This window comes from Bacillus rossius, chromosome 14 (genome assembly GCF_032445375.1).
Source record: "Bacillus rossius redtenbacheri isolate Brsri chromosome 14, Brsri_v3, whole genome shotgun sequence".
In the NCBI taxonomy this organism is placed as follows: Eukaryota; Metazoa; Arthropoda; class Insecta; order Phasmatodea; family Bacillidae; genus Bacillus; species Bacillus rossius.
This window is the reverse complement of record NC_086341.1, coordinates 25,086,448-25,109,457: the sequence shown is the minus strand read 5'-3', so window position 1 is coordinate 25,109,457 and position 23,010 is coordinate 25,086,448. Positions and strand designations below refer to the sequence as shown.

Sequence of the window (23,010 nt, the reverse complement as noted above, 5' to 3'; positions counted from 1 at the left end):
GCGCGATTTATAAAAACAACAACCATTCAGAGCTCGTTCTTTGCTTGCAAACAGTTAAATAAATTTTGTCAAACTTTAAAAAATATTAAGCGTGATATGAAGTTGATATACATTTGTTTTCAATACAGTATGTTCCATGTAAATAATAATTCTCTACATTCTCAGAATATACCGACATATAATTAATTTCTTGCACATTGTTTACATGTCTTAAACATTTTATATTTCTACATTATTTACAACTTGAAATACTTCACAAATAAATATTACAAGAAGTTTTCTCATGACATACAATTATTTCATATTTACACTTATTTTTTCAATACAAATTTTTACACATATTATGGAAAATAATAAGTGCTGATACAGCTGTTGGTTTCAGTATATTAGAGCAAGCATCTTTTATTTATTTTTCAGGTTCTAACTTGTTGAGCGTATCCTTCTTTATTTTTTTTAAATTCCTTTTATAATAATGTCTTCTCCATACTCTAATAAGCGTGCTAGATTTGAGGAAAGCGAGCCTTCGATGTCTGAGCTCGATGAATCATCTATTGATTCATTGATTTCATCTTCATCATCATTTGAGTCAGTGATTTTATCGTCGGCTGATGATTCATCCAACCTAGAGATCGAAGACACGCCACCTCCCTCTTTGCCTAGCCTGAAGCCCGTCGCTTTAGATTCCGCATTCCAGGGTCGACTTGTTGATTCCAGAATCGCGAATGATATTCCCCAGCCCGACCCCAACATTAATAGATTTCTCTCCAGGTGCAGGGAACCCTTTCTGGACGTAGTGGGTGGCGTTCTCCGCCCATTCAAAATTTATCTTACATTGGCCGCGGTATTTATTAAGGAGGATCCTGGGCAGGGGCCCATCAGTGAAAGCTTCCACTTCGCCTCCAAAAGTATCCCTGTTTTGTTAAGTGAGGACCTAGCAGAAATTTTCAGTTTCACATTAGTTTCTGTGCTTATGGAGCATGTAAGTGAGTTTGCTTTGCGCGGGTCTGGATGGATGTTGAGTCATGTAAAACATCTCGACATGCATGTCTCGGCATACCGACCATTCACGGTGGGGGCCGCGCATACAAAGTTGCCTGCATTTTTGTCTAACCGCAAAGCTTGTGTAAACATCGAGACTGACCGTGAGATGTGCTTTCTGTATGCCGTTATGGCAGGTGTGACGCCGGCGGCTGGGATGGTTACTCGTACTGGATCGTATCCTAATCCTCTCGAGGTTTTTGATACGACCGGTATGACGTTCCCCATGACACTGAATCAGGTTAAGATCTTTGAGTGTCTCAATAATATTTCCGTGAACATTTATTCTTGCGTGAGTGATCAGGGAACGATTATTGACGAGGATTTTAACAAACCCACTGATGCAAGTATCCAGCCGATTTGCATTACCTCTATGCGATGTGATCGCCATGTGAATATTTTGGCTATTCGTGCGTCTGGTGCTCCCGCTCATCTCCATTTCGTGACTATTAAGAATTTGTCCCGCTTGCTTTCTTCTCAACTCTCGCGTGATCAACATACAAAGTGGGTTTGCGACCGCTGTCTTCAGTATTTCCATACTGCGGACAAGTTGAACTCCCACACTGATTTGTGCAGCCAACACACGGCCGTTCGGTCAGTATTCCCGACTGAGGAGACCAAATGGCTCGAGTTCACAAATGTATCCAAGAAGGAACGTATGGGCTTTGTCGCTTATTGCGATACAGAGACCTACTTGAAACCGATGTCCACCTGTTTACCGGAGACCGATGCCTCCAGCACCACGACGGTGAACGAGCACGTGCCTTATGCATGTAGCATTTTATTAGTTTGTTCGTACGATGCTTCGCTTACCAGATATGCGCACTTTGAAGGGGAGAATTGTGTTGCCGACATGGTCTCTACCTTGATTGATATGACTAAGTGGGTGTGCGCGATTTATGCTAAGACCGTTCCCATGAAAGCCCAGACTCCTGCTGTTGCTGCGCGGTTGGCGAGTCAGACACATTGCCATATATGTAATAAGACACTAGGTGACAAGTCAGTGTTGGACCATGACCACCTGACCGGTGAGATTCGTGGCTATGCGCATTCTAAGTGTAATATTGCATTTAGACTGCAGAAGAACCAACTGGTGGCTATTTTCCACAATCTTCAGAATTATGATGCCCACTTTTTGATGAGACCATTAGTCTCACGTCATATTGCACAACCTGACGGTTCCTCCATTTTGGAGAACCCCGGGGAGGTCAGGGTTATAGGCACGTCTCTTGAAAGTTACAAGAGCATAACAAAGTACATACCGATTACCGGTAATGATGCGAGAGGAGGTACTCGAACAGTGCGTTTAAGATTCATTGACTCCCTTAACTTCCTAACTTCATCTCTGGATACTCTGGCAGGTAATCTCTCGCCTGCTCAGCTGAGCCTCACTCGTGTCCAGTTTCCAGAACACGCACAGTTTGATCTAGCTCGTAGGAAAGGGGTGTTCCCATACGATTTCGTCACTAGTATGGCAGAACTGCAGACGACCTCACTACCCCCTAGGGAAGCATTTCATAATGCTCTTAGTGGGACTGACGTGAGTGACGGGGACTATGCTCACGCTAGATCTGCGTGGAATGTTTTCCGCTGTAAGACTTTGAACGATTACGCGTTGCAGTATTTGAAGGTGGATACGTGTTTGTTGGCTGACGTGTTCGAGAATTTCCGTTCAGTTTGTTGCCAGTCCTATGGCTTAGATCCGGCGCACTACATTACGGCCCCATCACTTGCGTGGGACGGTTTGTTGAGCAAGTCTGAGGTGTGTCTGGAATTAGTCACCGATCCAGATATCTATCTTTTCTTGGAGAATGCTGTTCGGGGTGGGATCACCAACGTTAGTCGGCGCTATGCAAAGGCTAACAATGTTTACATGAGCGATTATGACTCCAGCCTGCCGTCTTCCTACATCTGTTATTTCGATGTAAATTCTCTCTATGGTCATACGATGCTTGGTAAGCTTCCGGTGGGCAACTTCCAGTGGGTGCAGGAACTCGAATATGCAAACTGGAACTTTAGCACCATGGACACCGATGGTGACTGCTCATGTTTTATAGAGGTGGATCTATCCTTTCCGCGTGAATGTCATGACCGGCTATCAGACCTGCCGCTTGCACCCGTGAATGGCGTACCGGTGAACGGCAATATGTCAAAGCTCTTATTGACACTTGAACCGCGAAAGAACTATGTTTTACATGCAAAAACACTGCAGCACTACCTTACGTACGGGGCCATTCTTGACAATGTTCATCGTGTTTTGCGCTTTGAACAAAAATCCTGGATGGCGTCGTACGTACGGTATAATCTGAATTGCCGTGCTCAGGCAGCGAACCCCTTTGAGAAATCCTTCTATAAATTAATGAATAATTCCGTTTTTGGCAAATCTTTGCAGTCGCCGCGTAGGGAGCGTGACATACGTGTGGTTTCGCGGTACGATACCATATATGGTGCGGCAGAGTTGATAGGTCGTCCGTCATTTAAGGCAAGGCGGATCGTCGATGAGAATCTGGTCCTCATTGAGTTAGCCAAAGGTTCGGTAACCTTCAACAAACCCCTTTACACTGGTGTGGCCATCTTAGATTTATCCAAATTGCATCTCTATGATTTCCACTATAACTATATGCAGGTTAAGTTTCCCTTTCCATCTCTGCACCTGCTTTACTCAGATACCGATTCTCTTCTGTACCACATCGAGTGTCGCGATGTGTATTCTTCGATTCTCCCCGATTTGGCTTCTCGATTCGACACTTCGAATTATGCTCCAGATAATGCTCAAAGGTTTCCATCAGTCAACCACGGCATGACTGGTGTCATGAAGGATGAAGCCGCTGGACGCATCATTACTGAGTATGTTGGTCTTCGCCCCAAACTTTATGCATACAAGATGGACGATGGTGCTTTTACGCTTAAAGCCAAGGGTGTGAAGGCCAGTGTACTCAGCTCGCTACTTTTTGAGCAATATCTGGATTGCTTGCAAACAAATTCACGGGTTTGGGGGACTCAATATCATTTTCGTTCACGAAATCACATTGTTTGTACTGAACGCGTGACTAAGGTGGCGTTGTCATCAGGTGACGACAAGCGGAGCATTTCCGATGATGGAATTAGCACGCTTCCATGGGGACATTACCGTCTAGATCCCTGAACCTGAATTCCCCACATAATAAGAGATTCTAACTTTTTATTTTATTTTATAATTTTCCAGTTTATTTTTTTTTTGTACTATCCTCATACCTTGGTACGCTCAATAAGCATTGCTGCTCCGAGTCGAGTTGTAGGAAAACAACAGCACTCCAAACTCCTCCTCCGCTCGGAGTGGCCAACTGGGTAGATGGCAACCAACTTCGATTCATTGCCTCCCCCTTCAGCCATAAAACATTAAGAATGTTGGACAGAACTCATGCACTACTGTACTGCGCATGTGGAGATAAAACCATCGGTATGTTTAACATGTAGAGATTGCACTCATCTTATTTACACGGTTCAGATAGTGAATCTGATAGTTTTCTTTAAATGCTAGTCTGTTTAATAATTTAAAGTAAATTTGAGTCTATCCTGATTTTAAATGCTAATGTGGTTAAACTTTGTTGCATGTCATCTTTCCATCAAGACCAGGTCAACTATAGTCTTCATTCTGTCTCTGACAATTCCATAATGAACATGGCTGCTTTTGAGGAAATGCGCGATTGCATTGAATATGCGCTTCATGCTTGCATCGGCATGAATATAGATGCGATAGTACACCATCTAGAGGTCTCCGCGATCAATTTGTTCGCTGCATTTCCAGAGGAATACGAGTTTCTAACATACCTTTACAACGGTATTATAGCATGCTTTGAAGCTGTAATGGAGGCTCAAGAGCAAGTGGAGCCAGATGATGGAGTGGACAGCGGCTTGGGAGAGAGTGACGGTGAAGCATAATGCTTGCGCCCTTGTTAAACATGGAAAATAGGCCTCTCGGGGAAACTCGCCATGTATAAAAAAAGGAGTTAACGCATCTAATGCTGTACCTCCTGAGACATAGTCTCTAAGGTGATGTGGAAAGCAGCATACCACTATAAATTCAAACACAAGTTTTTATTTATTTATTTTTTTTTCAGCTTACACTCCAGAGAATCTTCCGCCACGTCGAGATGAAGAAAATGAGACTACACATCATAGTTATAAATTCACTATCACTAAATAATAATAATGAGCTTACACTATTATTAAATGCATTACAGGAAAGCTAACACTAAAGTATGCCTATAAGAAAATATTTCTTATGCCTGCTTCTGATGCATATAAAGGAACACATATCATGATCATTCAATATGGTGCACTCTGTGCATGTAAGGGAACAATCTTTTCGGTGCACTCTGTGCATGTATTGGAACGAGTCCTTGGGTGTATCATGTGCTTCCAAGATGGTGGGGCTGTTGAATCCAAGATGGCGGAGAATTGTTTAAAGGTTGTAATATTTTTTAAATTTAAATATCGCGCCCTCTGGTAGCAACACTTGTAACTAAATATATCGATTAGCATTCGACCTATCGAATGGTGCTGCGCCCTGGCAGCTGAAATATGAAATAAAAGTAAATATATCGATTAGCATTCGACCTATCGAATGGTGCTGCGCCCTGGCAGCTGAAATATGAAATAAAAGTAAATATATCGATTAGCATTCGATCTATCGAATGGTGCTGTGCCCTGGCAGCTGAAATATGAAATAAAGATGGCGACGGTGGCACACTCTGGTAGCCAACTTGAGAATCAATATGGCGGCGCCTCTGGCAACTATTTTTGAATTTGCCGCGCGATACTAGCGACATCTACCAGCCAACTTGAGAACCAAGATGGCGGCGCCTCTGACAACTAATTTTTGAATTTGGCGCGCGATACTAGCGACATCTACCAGCCAACTTGAGAACCAAGATGGCGGCGCCTCTGGCAACTAATTTTTGAATTTGGCGCCATCTGGTAGTCTGTGCTGGAATTAAAGATGGCGGCTGTATAATGATTTTTAATTTCAAATGTGGCGCCTTAGGTATGCATTAAGGAAGGCAAAAATACCCTCCCCCTTTTATCATAAACTTGACATCAGTACATAGCATATATAGATTATTTATTCCACCATATTCCAATTGGTCTCGTGGTCTAGTGGTCAAGGCGTCCGCCTCGTAACCACGACATCCTGGACGTTTTCACATCCCATGGATCGAATCCCAGCCTCGGCACTGAAAATATTTTAGTTAAAATAAAATAATACCTGCTGCTACCTGGTGGCGACCAACAGAACTATATGACGTCACACAAGATGGCGGCCTCCAGCAGCCGAAACAAGATGGCGACCAGGAAAAATCAATATGGCGGCCTCCAGCAGACGAAACAAGATGGCGACCAGGAAAAATCAAGATGGCAGCCTCCAGCAGACGAAACAAGATGGCGACCAGGAAAAATCAAGATGGCGGCCTCCAGCAGACGACACAGAATCATGATGTCACGATTCGAAGTTGGTGGAAATTTCTAGAAATACAAAATGGCGGATTTGCGGATTTGCGATTTGCGGATTTGCAGATTTGTGAATTTGCGGATTTGCGAATTTGCGGATTTGCGGATTTGCGGATTTGCGGATCTGCGGATTAGCGGATTAGCCACTGGATTAGCGCATAAAAAACTGGATTTGCACATAAAAAACCATAAAAAAATGCGTAAAAAACCATAAAAAATGGGATAATCCCCGGATTACCCCGCTCCCCCCTCGCCTATGTTCCAGAGTCGGCACGCTCTCCCTACTCAAGTGGAGTGGATTATCTCACTTCACTCCAACTTCAGTCCACAACAAAGTGTTTTAAGTAATATTTCAATCTAGATTCCTCACTCCACTCCAGGTTCAATCCGGATTGAAATTTTACCCTTAACGCGATATATGGTAGTGTAGTGGTTTAACCAATTTTATCGAATGTTAAACCCAGGGTAGAGTGAACACAAGCACATTTTTTGTAATGTTGTGGGAACATAACAATGCTTTTGTAAGTAAGGAAGTTAAAGTTATATTTCTGTCATTTAAAAAATATTTGTTTATATAGTTATTTTTTTCCCTGTAAAATTTCACAACTAACTTTTATTCCAAATTACTTGCACCTATTTGACTAATTCAAATAATTATTTGATTTCATAAATTTATTAAACTAAGAGATATAAATTGAAAACAATACTATCCATCTTTTGCTTTCAGGAAATACTTCATTTTGACTTACTCTTTAAGACAGTATAAACCTTTATTTCTGCCCTTTGATAGTGTAGAGGTCAAAACAATCTCATCGCAATGAAATGCTTTTTACCTGAATATGTGTAAGCACTGCACTGCAATGAACCAGTGAAATTTGTGATAGTTTATTTCCACTTCCCGCATTCCATCACTGCATCATTTTCGTTTTTTATATTTCATGACACATCCAGGGATGAAGTGCTCCTAAATGGGTATCTATCTCAATAGCTGGTCAGTTCAATGCCATGACTCTTTTCTTATTTCTGCGCTCCCTTCACGATTATATTCCCTACAATTTTGTGTGATCAATATCATGCAGCCCATGCTCTTTAGAAATTTGATGATTAGGTATGTACTTTATCAATAAAAATGTGTTTTCTGGCTAGTATTCTCATAGGAATAAGAGTAGCCTTAACTTATTTTGTCTTTTTTTAAGATCCATTAAGTATATGGTATTTAAAAAACCAGTTACCTATTTGAATAAATGTGATGAACTGACTTTTGTTGAATACAAATTTTAAAAAAACCACCACCTTGGCAGCAAGTAGTTTCATATATTGGCACATTTTTAAAAGTGCTAAATCTATAATTTATTTCAACAATTTAAATACTTATGTTTATACCAAAATATCTGCTTCGCATGATTGATGATTGCCTACAAGCCATCACGTCCATACCTACGTTAATTTCGGTATATGTGCATGTGTTTAAAATATATGAACAGTAAATTTTTCCAGGAACTGTACTAATTCCCGACGTGTGGCCCCTGCAGAAGTTCAACACAGAGTCGCACGGGGAGTACTCGCAGACCCGCAAGATGCGCACCGCGGCCGCCACGTTCCGCGGCACGTGCCTGGAGCTGCTGCGGGGCCTCGCGGTGGGCGCCGGCAGCGGGGGCACCCACTTCGTGCGCTGCCTGCGGGTGGACCTGTCGGGCCAGCCGCGGGGCTTCCAGCCCGAGGTGGTGCGCCAGCAGATCCGGGCCCTGGCCGTCATCGAGACCGCGCGCGCTCGCCAGAAGGGCTACCCTCACCGCGTGCCGTTCCCCGAGTTCATCAGGAGGTCAGTCCGTTGTGCCGCCAGCCTTCTATCACATCATTCCCCGAGTTCATTAGGCGGTCAGTCCGTTGTGCTGCCAGCCTTCTTCTGGCCACTTTTATCACATCATTCCCGCTAGTTCATCAGGAGGTCAGTCCATTGTGCTGCCAGCCTTCTATCACATCATTCCCTGAGTTCATCAGGCTGTCAGTCTGTTGTGTTGCCAGCCTTCTTTCGGCCACTTTTATCACATCATTCCCCTAGTTCATCAGGAGGTCAGTCCATTGTGCTGCCAGCCTTCTTCTGGCCACTTTTATCACATTATTCCCCCAGTTCATCAGGAGGTCAGTCCATTGTGCCGCCAGTCTTCTTTTGGCCACTTTTATCACATCATTCCCCTAGTTCATCAGGAGGTCAGTCCATTGTGCTGCCAGCCTTCTTTTGGCCACTTTTATCACATCATTCCCCTAGTTCATCAGTAGGTCAGTCCATTGTGCAGCCAGCCATCTTTCGGCCACTTTTATCACATAATTCCCCGAGTGCATCAGGTTAGTAATTTGTGCTTCCATCCTTCTTTCCTTCTTTTAGGCACTGTTCTCGCAGAACTCAATATACTTCTATCCCAAGTTCATCAGGAGGTCACTGCATTATATTTCCACCCTCCTTTTGGACTCTGTCATCAAGAAGTCTTCAAACATCACTCCCTGAGTTCATCAGGAGGTCACTCCACTATGCTTCTTTTGTCCTTTTGGGCACTGTTATCACAGAACTCACTGCAAACCATTCCCCGAGTTCATTATGAGGTCACTCTTTTATGCTTATATCTACCTTTTGGGTACTGTTATCACAGAGCAAACCACACATTATTTTTCCGTTTATTAGAAAGTCAATGTATTATACCTTCATTCTTTTATTTTGGCTGTCATCACAGAACTCACCACATAACATTACCCAAGTTCCATGAAGTATGGTGTCATCCTTACATCGTGGTATTTTAATTCCTGATATTACCTTCAGTTTCATCATCCTTTAAGCAACGAAAGTCTGAGCTATGCTAAGGACTTTTCACACTCATCGAAAGAGATACCCTTGCCACATAATGTTTCCCGATGTCATGTCCACCAGTTTGGCCTCGGCTGTTATGATAGCACAAGCCCCAAGTGCGCCACCCATCCTACATAATCTATGGGGAGGAAAGTTAGTTCGACACCCACCCCTAGATGGCAGACAAAGGATAATGTAAATTAAGGAAACTTTGTCAACCTGCCCAGCATAATTCAGGACAAATATGTAAATACCCAGTGTTGTAACAAGAAGCCTTTGAATTAAACAAGTGAATGTAAATATTATTGTAATTCTACTATGTATGCACAGGAATGGTACAGGTGTGCTCACCCTGTTGAATATGTGCATGCATTGTATATTTACTCTGGCTGAGTTAAGCCAATGAGAAAGCTCTTCCCAGTAATTTCTGGGTAGATGGAGTGCGCTGGTTTCCCTTCAAAGGCATAGAATTGTTCAGGGGAATTTTTGCAAGCTATTTGAAGCAAATCAGTGCACTTTCGGCTTTATACTAGCTGATTTCCTTTCAGCGATTTTAGCGAGCTGCCAAGACTTGCTGCTGCACGTTCCTGAGTCGACCACCAGGAGTGCTTTTGTCGTAGATCTAGCTCTTAGCACCTAGATCCTCTTCTTGTGAGTGCTGTGTGCTACCGAATCGTAGCCTATAGGGGAGGTCGAGGGGGGGATCTGGAATGGATCCCCACCCGACGACGCCGAACCTGGGCGGAGACGATCTCGGTCCGAGGCCTTCGGCCGAAGCCACCATGTTGACCGACCGACCAACGCCGACGAACCCTTATGGACGACCAGCGAAAGCAACTGCATCTTCGCAACCATCGACGACGAAGCTGACCGCGCCTGGTGTGGCGGCCTCTTCCGCGTCGGGGGGGGGGGGGGCTCTGCCTTCGCCCTCGGCACCGGCGGGGGTCCGCCCCCAGAGCGCCAACATCAAGGTCAGCGACTCGAAACACCTCGCCGGCATCGACCTGTCCACTATTCCGACTGCTACCTCGTCTCCTACTCTGTCCGTCTACACCACTACCACCACCACTGCCTCTATCACCTCGCCCATCGTGACTGCCGCTCCCTCCTTACCCGTTCTCGTCGTTGACGCGCCTGTGGACCCCATGGACACCGCCGCTCCAGCTACTTCAGACGACGACTTTGGGTTCGTGAAGCCTCGGAAGACCACCAAGCGGCCTCTCCGCGACGTGCTCTCTTCGGATGACGCCGTCCCAGTGGAAAACCGCTACGGATCCTTATCCTCCTTGCCTGACTCTGACATCGACGACGCCGCATCATCTGCTCCTCCTCTCACCGCCAAGCCTCGTCGTACCCAGCACCCGAAGAGACATAAGACTGTTGCCGCGCCGCCCCAGCCTCAACCTTCTACATCTGTCTCCCCTCCGCAACCTCAGCCATCCACGTCTCAGCGGCCGGCCACCTCTGCTCCGTCTGCACCTAAGCCGCCTCGCATGCCACCCATTGGCATTCGCTCCTCGCCGACCGCTCAACCCTTCCTCCACATCAAACACTTGCAGTCCTTGCTCACCGGTCCACTCACCGCCACCTCCATTAACGATCGTACGTCTTTCTACACTGCTAATCCTCACGACCATCAGTTCCTCTACGACCACCTCAAGAGACATGGCTACCAGCCCTACACCCACCTGCGTCCCGACGAGCGCACCGACCGTGTTGTGGTCAAGCGCCTGCCCTCCTCCACCACCGCGGACGAGGTCAAGGAGGCTCTCCTGGACCTCGGCCTCCCGGTGGGCACCGTCTTGCCGCTCCGCACCTCCGCCGACTCAACAACCCGGCCCTTCCTCGTCTGCACCAACGGACTAGGGGAGGCGACGCGGTTCCTCAAACTGAAGATGCTAGGCTGCTGGGTGGTGACCGTAGAGCGCTACCGGGGCTCTGGGAGGGTACCCCAGTGCTATCGGTGCCAGTCCACCGGACATCCATCGACACGCTGCGAGCGGGACCCCAGGTGTTTCAAATGCGCTGGGCACCACTGGTCGCGAGACTGCACCTCTACGACTAAAAAGTGTGTCAATTGCGACGGGCCGCACTTTGCTACCTCGACGGACTGCCGTGTCATACAGGCATACATCCGACGACACCCGCCGCGACCAGCTGACCCGACGATGACGACCGACGCTCCGCGCCCGTCTGCTCCGCTCCCTTCTGACGTTCGGACTTTCCCGGCCCTGCGGACTCCTGCTTGGCAGGGCCACGACCCGCCTTCCTCCTCTTCCCGGGCACCACCTCTTGCTCACCTCCCCTCATCCTCTTCACAGAGGCCACCCGCCACGTCATCCACTTCCACTCGCCCCGCCGATGCCGACTCAGACGACACTTCGCTGACATCCATGTTGAGGGAACTCATCACGCTCATCCGCCACTACCTGCCACTCATCCGCCAGGTCCTGACAGCGCTTTCCCGTGCCCAGACCCCATCGGAGAAATTTGAGGTGCTCCTCCAAGCCCTCCTCAATTTCTTTGATGAATCACGCCCCACCCCTTAGTATCCTTATCTGGAACACCTTCTCCCTTCCTCCCAAACTCCACGATCTTCTCCACCTTCTCCGAGTGCATTCTCCCGATGTCGTGTTCCTCGCAGAAACCTGGCTCGACCCCCCCACACCCCTCCATATTCCGGGGTACGCCGTTCACCGCGCCGATCGTGATGGTCGGGGCGGAGGAGTGGCGTTACTCGTCCGCGCTACCTTGTCCCACCATCGTCGTCTCGTTCCGTCTTCCCCCGCGGCCGAGGCTGTCGCCGTGCGTTTGCACGGTTTTCCGTACTCCCTGACTTTGGTCTCCCTCTATCTCCCGCCCCAATTCCCCTTCCCTACCGACGACATTGTGGCCCTCGGGCGGCTCGACGCCCACGTCGTGCTGGCCGGGGACTACAATGCGACCCATCCTTTTTGGGGCTGCGCTGCCGCGAACCGGCGGGGCAGCTCCCTCCGTCAATTCCTCCGGCGTACTCACCTTTCTCTTCACGCACCACCCACACCGACCTTCTATCCGGCCCAGCGCCATCGCCGCCCCAGTGTCATCGACCTCGCTCTCTCATCACCCCTTCCCGTCATTTCTCACCTTCGCACCATCACCGCCGGTACTTCCGACCACTTGCCTGTCCTCGGCTCGCTCCACTTCTTTCCTCACACCAAACCTCACCTCCCCCGGTACGACTTCATCCACGCCGACTGGTATGGCTTCCAGGATTCACTCTCCGCTGCTCTGGACCTCACGCTTCCCTTCGCCACTCCTGCTCAACTCGACGACCGAGTCCTCTACTTTTCCGACGCCATCTCAACGGCCGCTTCTTCTCACATTCCGCTCGCGCCTCCGCGCCCTCTCATCGTCCCCTTCCCGCCGTATCTCCGTGACGCCGTGTCCTTGCGCAACCGCTTCCGTGGTCGCTGGCAGGCGAGCCGCTCCCCGCTGCATCGCCGAGTTTACCTGGTGCTCCGGGGGTGGTGCCGCCGGTTGATCGCGGGGTGGAGGGCCCGACTGGAGGCGCGGCGCCTCGGCTCCCTCACCGCTACCTCTGGCTCTCTGTGGTCTTACGTCCGTCGCCTTCGTTCCGTCCCCACCTCCATCCCTCCCCTCACTCTTCCTGTCGGGGTGGCGGAGACGGCTTCGGGGCGGACCGAGGCGGTCGCCGCCTACCTCGCCACCACCTTCGCCTCCGCCCCCCACCCCACCTTGTCGTCGGAGTCCTCGGACGATGATGATGCTCCTTCCCCCTTGTCCCGTCACGTCACTCTCCCCCTCCTCCCTGATGTCCTGCCCTTCCCGCTTGCCACGCCTTCTGAAGTCACCTCTCTGCTCTCCCATCTCAAGTTTCGTTCGGCCCCCGGCTCCGACTCCATTCCCGCCCCCGTTCTGCGCCATCTTCCCCGTAAAGCCACTGTTTTTCTCACTCGCATCATTAACGCCATGTTCATCCTCTGCCATTTTCCGTCTCCTTGGAAACTCGCCATCGTCTCGCCCATCCCCAAGCCCGGCAAGCCTTCATCCTTACCTTCCTCCTACCGTCCTATCTCTCTTCTCCCCATCCTCTCCAAGATCGCAGAGAGAGTCATCCACCGGCGCCTTCTTCTTCAAGTCAACACCCTTCACCTGCTCCCCCATCACCAGTTCGGTTTCCGCCCCCGTCATTCCACCACCCACGCCATTGCTCGTGTGGAACTCCTGGTGGTGCAGGGGTTCGCCAGGCGGCAACACACGGGCATGGTGCTCTTGGACCTGGCCCGTGCATTCGACTCCGTTCCGCATTCCCAACTCATCTCTCGCCTCTCCGCCATCGGTCTTCCGCCGCACCTGGTCCGTCTCCTCTGCTCGTTCCTGGGGGGTCGCTCCTTCCGGGTTCGAGTAGAGGGGACGCTTTCCGCACCCCGGCCCATTCTCGCCGGCGTCCCCCAGGGCGCCATTCTCTCGCCTCTCCTGTTCGCCCTCCACATTTCCGACTTGCAGCCCCCGCCTGGGACCTACCTGGTGCAGTACGCCGACGATACCTGTCTCCTCGCCTCCTCCGTCTCCGAGCGGCTGCTCGGCGACCGCCTTGCCCGCGGACTCACCTCACTCAACGCCCAGTTCCTTGCGCACGGCATTGGCTTGAATCACTCCAAATCACGCTCTATCATTTTCTCCCGTCTTCATCCTCACCAGGACCGCCCCCCCCCCCCGCATCTCCACCGTAGTCGTCCCTTGGTCGCCCACCCTCCGCTATCTCGGGGTCACCCTCGATCGTTCGTTCACTTTTCTTCCACACCTGGAATCCGTCCGCACCAAGTCCCGCGCCATCTTGGCCCGGCTGGCCACCGTACTCAGGCCGTCCTCTGCCGTTCCGCTCCCAGTTCGCCTCACCGCATATCGCTCATATGTCATCTCACATTTCATCTACGCCTGCCCGGTCTGGGTTCACTCATCTCGTTCCAACCTTCGACCTGTCACGTGCTCATATTTTCTTGGTGCCCGCCTTCTCCTCGGCCTCCCTCGCGCCACGCTCCGCCAGACACTGTTGGACAGGACGGGACTTCCGCACCTCCACCACCTGCTCTGTCAGACGACCGACACTTTCCTCCGTCGTTGCCGACGTAGCGACAATCCGTACATTCGGCAGCTGGCGGAGCCGCCGCCCGACGCACCGCACCCACGACGTCCGCTTTTCAGTTACGATCACTTACTTAACGAAGGACAGCCGGACGACGTAGGCGCGGCCGGTGGACCAGACAGATGACCCTGGGGCCTCCACGCCGACTGGTAGCACTGTGGGAACCCCATCCTCCTCGGCGCCGCCATGATGATCTTCTCTCCGCTGTTCCGCGCCGGCCCATCAACGGCGCGGCACCATCCGAGCCCTGAGGACCCCCCAGCAGCCGTGAAGAACTCGCCCATCAATAAGTAGCTGAGCATCAAGGACGACCTCGTCGGGGAAGCTCTGCTTTGTTGTTGAATAAAGACTATTGTCACCTTGCAGGCCTTGTGCCCATGTACCAATCTTTTATTGTACCTTGTGCCCTTTTTTATTAAATGATGGATTTTTTGGTGGGTGACTCCCTTCAGTGGGAGTCCCCTTTGTTAAAAAAAAAAAAAAAAAAAAAAAAAAACTTGAACAGTATTATTTAGGTAGCGACCTCCTTGGAGGACCGCTCCTACTCCTACCTCCTCTGGTAGGCAGTGACCTTTCTGAAGGACCGCTCGTACTCCTACCTCATCTGGTAGGCAGTGACCTTTCTGAAGGACCGCTCCTACTCCTATCTCCTCTGGGGGGACCGCTCCTACATCTCCCTGCTCTTGGGCAGCGACCCCTGCTCGGGGACTGCTCCCGCTCCTCCCCTCCGCCCCACCATGCCAAAAAGGGCCGGCCGCAAGCGCTCTCGCCAGCAGGGACGACCCCGGAAGGAGACATCGGAGGAGCTGCTGAAGCCGTATCAGCTGGGCTACTTCACTGGGCCGGCAGAACCCAGCCCTACCTACCATCCCGAATCCCGTGGACAATACTCCCCTGTTCCCTACTCCCCAGGGCACTCGCCCTATGCTAATTCCTGTTCCCTCATCCCCCTACCCCAGTCTCACCCACCAGCTCTCCCGCTCCTCCCTTCATCCCCATCGAAGTTCCTCCTCTCCCCGACCCTATACGGCCGGTGACAGCCCTCGGGACCCGCGGCCGCAGCCCATCTCGGCCAGACTTGCTGCACTGCTGCAAGAGCTCTTCGGCCCAGATGCCTGATCGCGTCACTCATCGGGGGTTTTTACCCCCACCTGAACCACTCCAGGGTCCCCCGCAGAAGCCCGGGACAAGTCAATTTGGCGCCCAACGTGGAGCCAGTCAGCTTGGATAAGCTGAGGACCACGCCCTGCCTCTACAAGAGCTCTCAGCACAGCCGGAACAAACATCCACTTCAAGGAGTGAAGACAACTCCTGGTGGCGCCCAACATAAATACCGCAATGGAGTCTTCACTGTGTGCCGCTCCAGATTGCCATACCCAGGATGGACCCCAAACCCCCTGCGTGTGTTGCAGGACATTATTCCACTTGCAGTGTCTGGGATGCAATAATCGAGACATCGATCCCCAAGACTTCATCCACATATGCCAAACCTGCCGAGAACAATTGCGGGACCAGAAGCCAACGTCGGTTGTACCACGCCGATGCTTCGCCCGAGACTGCCCACGGACTGCCCTAGTGCTTACCACCTGCAAGAGCTGCTATCGGGAGTACCATCTATCCTGCCTAGGCTGGGATGACACCCCACTGAACCTCGCGGAACTCTCTTTCAAGTGCGGGATATGTAGGAACACCCCAGAAATTCCCAGTGGCGCCGAAACGAAGATGACACCGACGCCCTTCTGGGGACAAGACCATGAGGATCCTGTCAAACAGCTCCAGCACTGGGAGCAGGCCCTACAGACCCAGGGGATTCCCCAGGGCGAATGGATTGACCATGTCGGAGGACTACTAATGGGAGAAGCTACTGGATGGTGGAAAAGTCATGAAGGACTTTATGACACCTGGGAAGATTTCGCCTCAAGTTTCGCCAACCAGTTCGGCACCCTGCCACGAATCGCGGAACTTACTGCCCAGTTGTTCAGCCGCAAGCAGGACAGCGAGGAAATAGAGAGTTTCCTCGCCTGCAAGAAGAAACTATATGAATGCCTCTACCCTGATAGAAATGTGAAGGAATTCCTTCCTACGGCACTGGAATTGGTCAGACCCAACCTACGGCCATTCCTCAGACACCCACCTCCCAAGGATTGGGCAGAACTACATCTCCGAGAAACCGCAGTACAGCGGGACTGTCAAGAGACCCGGAGCACTCCCACGGGAAAAGTGAACGCCTTCCCCACTCGGGAGGAGAAACCCGTCAGCCACCAGGAGGTACCAAAATGCTGATACTGCCCTGAGAGGCACTTCAACGCAGAATGCTCGGTCCAATGCCAACAGTGGGACACCCAGGACAAAAAGCCCTTGCAGGTAAACGCCTAAGGGGAAGGAAACCTACCTCCGGAACCTTCCCCAAGGGAATGGAGGAATACAAGAACCCACTAGCCATATCAAGAGAACCAGAGGGAGCTGGGCAAGTGACGAGCATCCAGCAGGACCACCCTCGGGTCCGACCCCACCTTTCCCTTCAGCTGGACCATCACCAAACCTATGCATTACTGGATTCTACAGCCACTACCAGTTACGTAAAAGCCGAGTTGGTTCAGCAGACTGGAGCCGCCATGACCCCACAAGTACAGTATGCCCAACTGGCACAACGAAACACCTGTATTATTCTCCAAGGCAGGACCTCCTTGAAATGCCACATTGGAGACAGGGAAGTGCCAGTTTCCTGCTGGGTAGCCGAGGACCTCCATGAAGACATGATACTGGGGCAAGACTGGCTTATTGAACAAAAGGCTGTTATGGATTTCGAAGCAGAGCGGATATGTTTTGGAAGAGCTCCACACCAAACCCTCTACTGGGTAGCCCGGCGAGTAACTGAGACATCACTACCGGAACTATCATTGGCAGACCTGCAACAAGTCTTCCCTGAGTCTCTTCAACAACAATTGGTTGATATGCTCCAGCCCTATAGAGTTGTCTTCATGCCCAATGGAAACCTGCCACGGACTTCGAGTGCATGTCACCAAATCACGCTGAAAGACAACCGTCCCACCTACTGTAGGCCAGGGGATGCCCCGCACCACAAGCGGAAGTTGATTGCAGAACAGGTGGCTGAAATGCGGGAGGCGGATATCATAGAGCCCAGCCGGTCTCCATACAACTCGAAAATTGTCATAGTGACAAAAAAGGACAAGACACCACGTTTTTGCATTAACTTCCAGCCGCTTAATGAGGCGACAGTCAGTGCAGCGCCCCCGGCAGTAAATATCCACGAAACGCTTAAAGCCATTGGGACAGCACGGGTATTTTCCACCCTGGATCTTAAATCAGGGTACTGGCAGATCCCCATGCACCCAGACCCCAAGCATTTGACTGCCTTCACCACTCCGACAGTGGAGCGTTATCAGTTCAAAGTCATGCCCTTTGGCTTGAAGAACGCCCCTAGTACGTTCCAGCAAATAATGTCACAGGATGTATTACCGGACCTCATTAGGCAATGCTGCTTTGCCTACCTTGATGACATTATTATTTTTTCCAACTCTTGGGAGGAGCACCTAACCCATCTAGCACAAGTACTGGAACTGTGTCAGTTACATCATCTAACTTGTCATCTAAAAAAATGCCACTTTGTAAAGAGCCAATTGGAGTACCTGGGACACCTCATATCAGCAGATGGAAACGAAGCTAATCCAGAGAAAATACAGGCCATCATGGAAGCTGAAGCGCCCAGATCGGTACGTCAAGTCCGGAAGCTATTGGGTCTCTGCAATTGGGTCAGGGAATTTGTACCACATTTCTCTAGTATCTGCCAACCCATTACCGATCTGCTGAGCCCCCAAGTGCACTTTCACTGGGGGGCCGAACAAGCACAAGCCCTGGCAGACCTCCACAAGACATTCTCCCAGATCAAGAGGCTAGGCCGACCTGACCCAACCCAGCCATTCACTCTACAAACAGATGCCAGCCAAAAGGGACTAGGAGCGGTACTATACCAGGAACCTACTCCGGGAAACCGAAGGATCATCTCCTATGCCAGCACCAAGCTATCACTGGCAGAACAAAAATACCACAGCAATGAGCTGGAGTGCTTGTCCATAATGTGGGCCATCAAGCGATTTCGGCCATACCCGGAAGACCAGCATTTCACGTTGCGCACTGACAACAGGGCACTTACGTTGCTGGGCTCCATGAAGGACAGTAAGGCGAAACTTGCCCGCTGGGCATAGATGCTACAGGAGTTCGATGTCAACATTGAACATTGTGCCAGGAAGGACAATGAGTTCGCAGATGCGATGACTTCCAAGACTACGACAGGATGGTCGCAGACCCAAACCCACTCCCTCCAACAGCAAAGGAAGGGATGAGCCTACAGCAAACGGAAATCCCAGGGGAAAGTCTCTGCCAAGCCGTAACACAGGGCCAACAAGCAGACCCAGGCATTTGTATGATGGTGCAGCGCTTGCAGCGCATACATAATACCCCACCTTCTGAGCAATCGCCCGCTGATCAACAGTTTGCTCGCACCCACCACCTCCACCCCGCTGGCCTAGTGAGATGGCCTGACAAGGGGGCCAACCCACAACTATTAGTTCCCCGAGCCTTAAGGAAAAAGGTAGTAAGGGAATACCATGATGCGGATCTCGCTGGCCACCCCAGCATGGCGGAAACCCGGAGAGCAATCCAAAAGGGATATACCTGGGATGGGATAAAGAGGGATATGGAAGAGTATGTAGGGAAATGCTATCGGTGCAACACGGCCAAAGCACACCGGCCTGCGGGGCCCGACCACCTTCATCCTCGCCGCCCAGAGAAACTCTGGGAAACAGTAGCAGCCGACCTCATGGGGCCATACCCCAAGAGTGCCCGGGGAAATCGATTCCTTTTAGTAGTTACCGACCTTTTCTCCCGATGGGTGGAGGCATTTCCGTTGAGAACCTCTAAAGCACCAAAGTTAATACAAACCTTGGAGAATGAAGTCTTCTCACGCTGGGGATATCCCAAACAGATCCTTACAGACAATGGGAAGCAATTCACCGGAGAACAATGGGACAAAGCCTGCAAGCGATGGCGAGTGAACCGATGGACCACCGCACTGTACCATCCCAGGGAGAACCCCACAGAGCGAAGGAATCAATAAATTAAAAAGGGAATAGGGATTCGGCTTGGGGAAGGATGTCAATGCTTTATGCTTCCAAATAGTCTTGATTTACCTTGCTTGTTGGCTCATATGGTTACAATGCTCACAGTGCTCGACATTACACTATAAAATAATAATGTACTATTATATGTGCCTGCGAAATGTGAAAATGTGCTCCACAAACCCTGGCATACACATATCCCTAAAACATCTGAAAGCCGAAAGTTTTTAGATAGAAACAACCATTTCGAGCAGACAAAGAAAGGGGCCCAGAAATTCTTTGGGCCTTGACTTAAAACCGATCAACAAATCAGCAGCCCTGTACGGGCGAAGCTATGAAAATCTTGCGACACTTTAATTGTTATATGGGGCTAGTCATAGAGCATGAAAACTAAAAATTAAAACGAGACCTCTAGGTACTATTAATTTGAATATCGGTGAAAACAAAGACTAAGGTGTCCCTTCCCACGTAAAGACATGTGTAACATCAGAGTAGGCGATCTATTACTTTGAGATATATCCCACCATATCAAAATCCCTTATTAATAACGAATTGATTGTCAATGAAAATATTGTCTAATATATAATGTTGAGTATTTTTAATGGGACTAAATTTTGTACAAAAAGAAATCTGATCGATTGTCGTGTGGGTAGCAATCAATCGTTCGGTGGCAGCATCCATTCACTTTGCAACACTATGTTGCACATACGCAACACGGTGTGTGTTCGCTGCACATGTGCGGCTGTGCACACACCTTGTCGAGGCAACGACCAACCATAACAGCCTGTGCGAGCAGAGGGAGCAACAATGAGGGTCTTTACACCAATCTAACACTAATTAAGCTAAAATAATAAAAAATAATGCACTACAGTGCACAACAGTAGCTGCCAACACCTCAGCCATGGGTCAATCGGTTTATGTTATTATTTCGCTGTGCGTGTACCATCTTCAGATGCAGATCATTACACCGAAATTATGCTAAATACCATCAGCATACTGTAATCTCAATGTGTTTTGAAGTATGAAGCTTACGAAAATACTGGTAAAATTTTCAAACTGCTCCGAATCAAATAACTAACTTGTATATAATAAGTTAAGCAAAAGCATGTGTTTGTTGCAGAACCAACCTACTATTCATAAATAAATGCACATAGTAGCCATTGGTTACATCAGTTTAATCTGGCAGTTCTGTTCATGGGCATAGGTCAAGGGTGGGCCAGGAAAACAAAGCCACCCCCCCCCCCCCGGGAATTAAGAAGTTCTTTACTGAGGTGGCTTGCATGCATTTGGAAAAGAGTAACTGTGAAATGGGTTTGATGTCCAAACTATGTCTTACTTTCTGTACATGTTTAAGTTTTCTGCTTATTGCACGCATGTAGGCTAAAATATGGACAGTATATAACATAAAAACACTGTATCCAGAGATTGCTTCTCGATTACCCCAAGTGTAAAACTCTCAGGCCATGTGAGACCCCCTGAAATTTTCCACGGCAAATCTTGCAGATTTGCGCCCCTGGTATTGTTGACCAATTATGCCAATGTGTCCACCTCGTAGACAAAAGCAAACATGTTCAGCAACATGGAGTCGTGCCTGGGCCATAGATACTCGCGAGCACTTTTATTGTCATTGGTCTTGCCGTCGCCCAGGGTCTCGTGCTCAAGACCAGGCATGTGTCCTAGCAGATATGTGGCTTTTAGGTGTTTCTCCGGGTGGGCGCTAGGCTAGCTGCTTTAACCATGATATGGGTGTGGGTGTTTCGCCCCTTGCGTGGTCTACTAGGATCGTCGGCGGTACTTACTACAAATAATGTACACGGGTTTTCTGAGATTTCTTTTAATTGCGCAGCGCGCACTGATTGGGCATAGCCTGCACTGTACGAATGTTTGCAATTACATACGGAGTGACACGACACTTTACAAATGAAGTTATACGATACCTTACAAAGGAAGTTACACGACACATTACACTGTAAAACTACGTAGGTTGAAAGGCACTGCTTCCTATGTGATACCTTAACGCCAGTCTCGGTTGGGGTGGCTATTGGAAATGGCCAATTCGTAAATTACAAGCCGAGTAGAGGCCGAGTTCACCTGTGTGAGCCGCGATCCGAATTGAATTTAGCGAATAAGTTGATGCCGTCCCCACTGCCTGTCCTGAAATTTCGTTAATTAAATTTATATAAAGTGAATTTAGTCTCAAGGGCGGGGTTCCTGGCCTCGTGGCTGCAGGCAGGGACGCGTCGACAAAGGGCCCCCTGGGCTGTTATGGCCTCCCAGGACGCCGTATTAGTGAAATACACACGTAACTTTAAGTGTTTTATTCCGGTAGCACACGTTACAGAACATCACACAAGGCACTGGCACGTGACTGGCCGTATCGTCGTCAACCTTCACTCCGCCTACACGGCCCTCGAATGGCGGCACTGATTACATCTCACGGCGTTCCAAGGACTGCTCCACCGAGGGCTGCAGGCTATCCTGAGCTACGGTGATAACGGTTTGTGGCACGGCAAGCCTGGTGCATAACACGTGGTAGTTCGTAATGTACTTACGACGTGGAACTGTTACTGTCTAGGCGAGTTAACAATTAATACTGACTTATACATGGACATGATGATGACGACATACTCTAATCTGAAACACGGCAATTAACACTGAATAATTATTAGTACGTCCCGGACTCGTAGTGGGAACGGTCTCCAGACTTCTAATGATCACATGATGCGAGACTGGTTCTCGTAGTGGTGTGGGCCACGTTTAAACTGGGAACGGGCACGACGGGACCCAACGTGGTCTCTCGTTCACGTCCGTTGCACGTCCCAGGGGGTAGAAGCGTTCGTAAGTTCAGTTACGCGTTTGGCGCAATGCCGTCCTGCGTGGGCAAAGTTCTAATTCTCCGTGGGGAGGTTTTATAGCGTGAGGTGCAGGCGCCTCGGCGGGCCGCCTAAAAACACAGAATTACGTATAACGCTGAAAAACCCGTGGTCGGGTTGCACACTTTGTCTAAGGACCGCACGACATGTCATACGGCCGGTTAGGGCCGACCGGGGAGCTGTAGAAAGTGGTTTCGGAGATAATTACCTATTGATGCTAAACGTGGAAACTGGCGCGAAAACTGGATGCTCCCCGTGTGCGGGGCTGCCGGCCCTGGTGAGTGCTGGATGGCGACTGACGACTCTCCCTGGCAACCGGGCCAGGGAGAGGAGGAAACGCGCAGGAAAACGACGGAGCGCGGGAAGGCGATGCCGGCCGGTTTTGTGAGCGGAAATATTTGACACTGCTATTACTTAATTAGAGACAATTGTTATACATATTAAACGTTTTAGTTTCTGTCTGTTAAATGAATAGATATC

At 49.7% G+C, this 23,010-nt stretch overlaps 1 protein-coding gene across 1 annotated transcript in view; it reads left to right on the top strand.

Annotated features, from left to right (window-relative positions):
- The window catches only part of LOC134538730 (neither inactivation nor afterpotential protein C), a 180,052-nt gene that overhangs the window by 113,231 nt on the left and 43,811 nt on the right, over positions 1 to 23,010 (top strand). Inside the window, exon 17 of the mRNA XM_063380190.1 lies at positions 8,061 to 8,350. Within this exon, the coding sequence (XP_063236260.1) occupies positions 8,061 to 8,350 (290 nt within the window). The remainder of the gene's footprint in view (positions 1 to 8,060; positions 8,351 to 23,010) is intronic.